At 47.7% G+C, this 7,327-nt stretch overlaps 1 protein-coding gene across 1 annotated transcript in view; it reads left to right on the top strand.

Moving 5' to 3' along the window:
* The window catches only part of Pmar_PMAR022661 (cathepsin b, putative), a gene marked incomplete at both ends in the record, with an annotated part of 12,590 nt that extends 6,335 nt beyond the window's left edge, over nt 1–6,255 (top strand). Inside the window, 3 exons of the mRNA XM_002774740.1 lie at nt 5,194–5,264; nt 5,587–5,830; nt 5,880–6,255. Coding sequence (XP_002774786.1) covers nt 5,194–5,264; nt 5,587–5,830; nt 5,880–6,255 — 691 coding nt within the window. The remainder of the gene's footprint in view (nt 1–5,193; nt 5,265–5,586; nt 5,831–5,879) is intronic.
* Between the last annotated feature and the right edge of the window lie 1,072 nt (nt 6,256–7,327).

Raw genomic sequence — 7,327 nt, 5'->3', positions numbered from 1 at the left:
AACACTGGCGAGTAATTCGAAACATATCGAATCTTGTTAGTTCAAGTAACAAGATTCGATATGTTTCAAATCACTCCTTGCGAGGGAACCATCACACTCCAACCAAGCCACTACCACCCGGCACGAAGTAGAGATGCCCAGATTAGGTCACGCCTCGGTCATGGCACAATCTTCTCCCGATGACTCCGTAACGGAGTCCGTATTACGGACGGCACGGTGCGAGCGGTACGTCCCTTAGTGGCACTGTCGGGAGCGTACCACACCATGACACCTATCAATTAGATTTGGGCTTGTCCCTCGTCATAAACTCTCTAGCGGGAGCCCGAGTCAGCCACCTCCAACGAGCTCCTTGGTCTAGACGCTAGACTCTAGAGATTGACCGTTCTGGAGACCGTTGCGTTATACGTCTTACCTCAATGAGAAGAGACAAGATTCTCCCCGAGTTGTAAGCAACTCTGCACAATCATTCACTGCTGAGCTGTGAACTCACTTGCACGATCAAGCGATCGATTGCATTTAGATTCTTGCTTAGGAAAAGCGTAGCTTCTCCGCGGTTGAAACCGTGCCAGAGAGTTGTCTTTCGGCGAAGCCTGGTTTGGGACAGCGATTGACACAATCGCTGCCGGCGCAAGACGACAACCTGAGTCCTTCAAGCTGCCAAGCTAGTCACACAAGCCAGACTGTCTTGACAACCTGGAGTAGTGTATGTGTTAAGCGTAATATTTTTTTTAACCGAGGTCTCCGATGCAGGTCCTAGGGGCACTCCAGGGAGCAAGCTTCAGTGGCTCACGATAAAAGCTTACTATCGTGAGTGTCCTTAGTGTACCTTGCGTGTCATCCTCCGCAGTGCCCAGATGGCACTCGAGAGTCTTCTGAGTGCTTCTCAATCAGGGCTATCATTGTTCATTCCTACGCAGCTTTCTGGTTCCGAATCCATCTTCTGGCATAGCAAGGACACTGATACCTTTGACAATGGTCTCAGCATGGTCACCCGCTCATTCGTAACAATCATGTGCCTCTGGTCTGCCCGTGAGATCCAAAGCTTGGCTGTTAGACATCTCAGAAGATGGAAGAAGGCTATTAGACATAGCATGAAAGAATGGCCACGCAGGGTGGTCGTTCTTTCATTCTTTTATAAAAGTAGGCTATTTTTCTGAAGGAAAGAATGCCTATTTTCCGCCGGAAAAAATGGAAATTTTGGAGGAAATCTGGAAAAAAGGAAGAAAAACTCAAGAAAAAGGGCGAAAAATGAAGAGCGAGATGTGATTATTAGTAATCAATGATTAGAGGCATAGAGATGTGCCGTAGTTCTGAGTCAGAACTTCTGACAGAACTACGAGATAGCTGAAACATTCGGGAGGTTTAAACACTCGTAAGGAAGAAATCGATGAATCTCGTCATTGGATCTTAGGCGCGCAGGAGTGTCCATCGAAAAATTCGCAAGGTCATGCTTCGAAGGAAATATATCTCATGATGAGATCTACATCTCCCGACGAACCGAAGAACTCAACAGTGTCCACGAGTTCGATGTGCGTTGTTAATTAGAGCAATTACTTACTATCGCCCAGAATTGAGTGAATTAGCGGATGAGCTAGAGTCAGTAACGCGAGATTACTACTTACCAGAATCGCGCAAATTAGCTAGCGAGCTAGGGTCACCAACGCGAGAATAGGTTTTCAATACATGAACCCTAAGCTCGTCTCTCCTCAACACACTCCGAAGTTGATAAATCGTATAGTGGTTACTCTTCGTCTCCAGGTCATCATATAGAATCTCATAGGCTTTGCAGTTCTTCTTCCTCGGATAAGGTATTATCTTCCCCCCCCCCCCCGTCCCCATACCACTCACCTTCATACATCTTAGTGCAGGTGACGTCATCGGGGAATGATGCCAAGAACTTGTGGGTGAGTTGCGCGTGCATTTGCTGAGGGTCTGCGCTGCAACCCGCATTATTCTTCGAGACCGAGGAAGATACACCGGTCTCTGGCATTTAATCAACTTCAAACACTCCCCTCACTTCAGGGGCCGGAGAAGACGAAGCACTTGAGCTGCCTGCTGGGTTGCGTGAAGCCGTTGACACGGGAGTGGGTTCAGGAAATTCGAACCACGGTGCCCAGCGGAAGAAGACCCATGTACAGTTGCCTTTGCCCTGATGAAACAAACTTTACCAAGTGACCCGTGGCAGCTACGGCTTCAGACGGTCATCTCTGAGCGCTCGAAAGCTCAGCGCTACGCTACTGGGTCCCACCGCAACGGCAACACCATCTTCACAGATGGATCAGTATGGTATTGCTAAGACATCAAGACCGGTGGTAGTGTATCGTAAGGATTTGGAAGTGAAGGCTGATTGCTGGAAGCTTGCAACTTACGCTACTATTATGGAATGTGAACTGCTCGGCGTTCTTCAAGCGGTTCGCTATATTAGAGATATGCATACCTTGTTTCGGGTGAAAACTGGGGGATCTTTACGGACTCTCAAGCGGTGCTCAAGGTCCTGTCATCGCGCTGAGCATCCACGAAGTTGGATAAAGCAAGACAAATCATTCTGCTCTTAGTCGGGCCCTCGAAGAGCGTGACTCTCAGCTAGCGTCCCGGACACACTGGCATGTTTGCCAATGACCGGGCCGACGATTTGGCAACCACTCCATGAGCTTATCCGGAGCTGATCTTAACCATTTGATGTATGATCATAGGGAGGGTACGGAGCTCATAAGATAAGGAATTTGTAGAGCTTTCGAATGGTATAGAGCTCACACTATAAGCTTCAAGGATAAAATAGGGTGTACAAGTCCCGAGAACTCAACGTTCATTGAAGACGTGACGGAGACTAGTGAGTGTTTGAAACACTGAGATAACATCTATTCATGAGATCTAAGAACCCTGGTGGTCGTGCTCCTGATTACAGCGTAATATCAGATACCATCTCAAGCGATAGCTAGAAGCAACGAGCTATAGATATTGAATTTTTATTTTGACATGTAGTTGTTCCCTCAGGAAACTTTCCTGGGATCCTGTGCCGCATGGAGTACCCGATTGTCATTGATATTGTGTGGTTTATCTTCAGCGGTAATACTCGACAACGTCAAGTCGACGTTCCGAGTGTATCAATGCCACAGTGAACTGGTTCGAATCGAAAGATAAAATAACGAAACGATTTGTCTCATCAATTTATTGCTGCACAAAGACTTCGTATGCTAGAAGTAACAAATGCACTACACAAAGATACGGGGAGACGGAACCCTTGCCAGGAACACACCGACTGTCCTTGGATGGCCGAACGGAACCGATTTACACAGCGACGATGTAGTTCTTAGAAGCTGCAGTCCAGCTGCTGGACTTACCACTGGCCAATACTCGGGCGGAATAATGTTCGTCTTAGTAAACCCGGGTTTGTTGTCGATGAGCTATACCGAGCAATCGTGGCTCAAGTTGTGGTGATACGTTCATAGCCTAGCGGTCCAGAGTAATACCTTACATGAGGGAAGGTTATGGTGTTGGTGGAGATAAGTCGTGATTAACGTACAAGTTGTGCGGCACAAAGCACTTCTTTCTTGAATGGCTCGCGGGCATGATTCGAGCTGTTGTTAGCGTCGATCTTTATGGATCATAAGGAATGAAACGATGTTTTAAGAATGCCGTCACCATAAGCTATGGTGCCGGCGTTTTTAAAACACATTAAATCTGAATGCATCGTTCCTTCTCCGGTTTGTAATCTCTATTAGTGATTCACTAACATCCGCGTACCAAAGTACACGTTTTCGACCCCCCAGTCGAACAGAGTATCATGACGGAGAACCGAGCGGCGTCAAACAGATACCAACGAGTTCGTTTTTATGTACGGCAACTGTTGCAAAAGACTCAGTCCGACAGACACTTCATACGTAACCATCAAACTGTCTTAGACCAGCGTAGTTGACTGCATTCACGTTCCTACTGCAAGCTGTTGTAGTAACGTCCAAACACACACTGACCTAGTTACCAATGTGGCACACTGGGTGCGCGGCAGCCCGCCAGAATCGCAATGATTCTCATTATCTATTCTCTAGGAAAGAATCTCTTCAAAAATTCGGTCCTTCTAGGAAATCTCCAAGCTCGCCGGAACGAATTGACTGTGAAGTTACCAAAGCTGGGAACAACTGAGCTCTCACGTTCTCAGCACTGCAGTTCATGCGTGCTACTCGACGCTGATGACATTTCTTGATAAAATCATCAAGAACAACACGAACAGCTCGAACTTCAGGCCTTGAATCGCAGGGCTTATGGTTTTCGCCTGTGGCCTCCTTCGGAAGTGCTTCCCGACCAGTGGTGTCCAACGTAGACTTGTGATTCCGAAGCCATATTACCGCATGTCAATGATATATCGTTCATTCATCACAATCACCTGTATCTGGTCCTTTTATGAGAACTCAACCCTGGCCATAAAACAAGCCAAAAGCATATTCGACGACCTCAAGGCTCATAGAGGTGCGACTGAGTTCACCATGTCGACAGCCCATTGGAGGGCTGTCAACAACAACTACAACAACTCCCCATCTTCAGGATTGGTTTATACTCCGGCAGAAGAAGCCCAGCATTTCGCTCGTTTCGAGGAGGAGTTGAGGATCCAGTCCAAACTCATCTCGACTGAAGACTTGACGGTCCTCTACGATGAGACCAGACCGGCCATCATGCAGAGCCTCGTTGACGAGATCAATTCCAAGCAGAACACATGGACCGCGTCGACTGGGCAAAAAAGATTCAAGAGTAGCTCTACTTCCCAAGTGTCTGTCGAAGCATCTCTCTTCTTTTCCTCAGACCTCTCCCTGCGTGATGCTAAAATGCTATGTGGAACACTGATGAGAGGGTCAAACGACAAAGCCATAAGAAAAGGCTATGCTATAGAGGAGCTACAAGACCTCCCTACTGACTTCGACGCTCGCACCGCCTTTCCCAATTGCTCAAAGGTTATCGGCCATATCAGGTAGCTAACTGGCGACTGTGTGAGAAAATGCTGCTTCGATCTCCAGAGACCAGTCAGCTTGTGGAAGCTGTTGGGCATTCGGTGTCACTGAGGCCTTCAATGACCGCCTATGTATCAAGTCGGATGGGGCGTTCACGGAGCTCCTATCGGCCGGCGAGATGAATGCTTGTGCGCCGTGAGTCGAGGATGCCAGACTTAGACTGGGAGCTTCCCAATCGGAATTTTTTGCCCAGGTCCCACGGATGCAATGGTGGATTTCCTAACTCAGCCTGGTCTTGGGTGCACGATAAAGGGATCGCAACTGGTGAGGGAAGTCGACCGAAACGAGTCTCGGAATCCGAGGCGAGTTTGCTATGACTTATCCTCGACTATTCAATAGTCACTCTTGTGACAAGAGTCTTGTCTACAGAACGAAGACAGGGGAGACCCACACTGTAGACGCTGGAGAATGTGATGATAATCCCGGCACGGGTCGCTGTCGTTCTTAGCAATGAGCCAGCGACGCTGACTCCTGTTGTAGCATCGTCTGGGACGACTTGTTTTAAAAAATTGTGAAACTGAATCTCCGATATCCACATATGCTGCACAATCCTGGAGTGTAGTAGAACATTTCTTTCGTTGCTCAGGTGGAGATTACGTTGCGAAAGATGATATGACTAAAGACGATGGGTGCTGGCCGTACGATTTTCCACCATGCGCTCATCATATCAATGATACCAAGTACCCCGAATGCCCGAAGGTAAGCTGTAGCGGCGAGTCGCCGCCGGCGACCGCTGAGACAGCAACTGTCATTGCCTATCAGAACTCATACGAGACTCCCAACTGTGCCGAACAATGTCACAACCCGAAGTATACGACCACTTTGAGAGAGTAAAGGAAGGATAAGCTAAGTCAAATGAATCGAGTTTATCATTCTCAGTGATCGTCATTTCATGTTGGAATCCTCTCCTTATCAATACTCTGTGAACGATGCTAAGAATGCTATCAGGACCGATGGCCCAGTGGGACCGATCTACTTCTGTGATCCAAACGTTAACTTTGATCAGGTTTCGGCTTCTTTCTCTGTTTACGAAGATTTCCTAGCCTACAAGTCCGGTGTATACAAGCATACTTCTGGAGAATATCTCGGTGGACATGCTGTGAAGATAATTGGTTGGGGTGAAGAGAGTGGACAAGCTTACTGGATTGTCGTGAACTCCTGGAATGAAGACTGGGGTGACCACGGCCTTTTCAAGATAGCCCTCGGGAACTGTGGAATAGATGATAACCTGCTTGGTGGTACACCCAAGGTCTGAGTGGATCTCCTCCATTATGGATGTGCACTGGATGAAACCCATCACATTCGAATCAGGACGATCTGCTTTCGTCCATAGTCATTTTCCTTCCTGGCAGCATGAAGTCTTATATTCTTCTCGCATCTGTTGGATGTGAATGAATAGCTGATTGCTGGAACTTTTCAACAGAAGTCATCTAGAGACTCTTAAAGAGATGATAAGTCGTATATTCAGTCCATTCCGACTCTCCCGAACTTGTCGAGTTACTAGTATCGTACGGGATGCGGTTCAACCGCAGCGGCTGAGTCCGTGGCGAACTCCTCCATGCTTCGCTTCGTGCTCCCTCTCTATCCTGGCACTTCAGATCCCTTGAGGTAAAAAACGCCTCAATCACCTCCTTGGTAATGAAGGTGTCATACCTGGTATGGAAATGCGGTCGTCTCCGGCTTTGCGGCCAATTCGTAACTGTAAGTATGCAACTATAATTTCATTCAACGTTGGTCTCACCGTTAGCTTCAGCGCCTTCAAAACGTCAACATTGAGGATTTTAAGACCAATACTTATTCACAACGAATCGCTATACACCTACTTGTAATATATGTAGCCTCAGCTACTTTCAAAAACAGTCGTTTCCCGCACAATTGGCCGGCGTCCGAGCCGAAATGGTCTCAGCTGACCTATAGCTCCGCCGGAACGGTGGAATCATTCTCAAGAGCATCAACCTCATCCGGCGGCGTCTAGTATTGCTTTCTTAATACCATTCAGCCCTTAATTGCTAAAACCAATCATGTTGATTCCTAACTTGTTGCAGCTCTTTTAGCGCGATTCCCTTCATCTGGTGATATTACAGACGGCGGCTTCCCCTCGGATTGGAGTGTAGCGCAATGGTCTATGTCAGAGAGCGCATGACATCACCTGCATGTCTGCCTCTCTTTGAGCATCTGTAAGCCATCCCCGTTTACAGCGAGCTGACATCGATGATGTCCGGTGAGGAGTATCTCAGGGTCGAGCAGAGGGTCCCTTCGTTATGGAAGATGCGGTGCTAGTAACACAGTGTTACTACAATCAATAGCCTGTGTCTCGCCAGTGTTCG

This window comes from Perkinsus marinus (genome assembly GCF_000006405.1).
Source record: "Perkinsus marinus ATCC 50983 genomic scaffold scf_1104296957586, whole genome shotgun sequence".
Taxonomy (NCBI): Eukaryota; Perkinsozoa; order Perkinsida; family Perkinsidae; genus Perkinsus; species Perkinsus marinus.
This window is presented reverse-complemented; position numbering and strand designations above follow the sequence as displayed.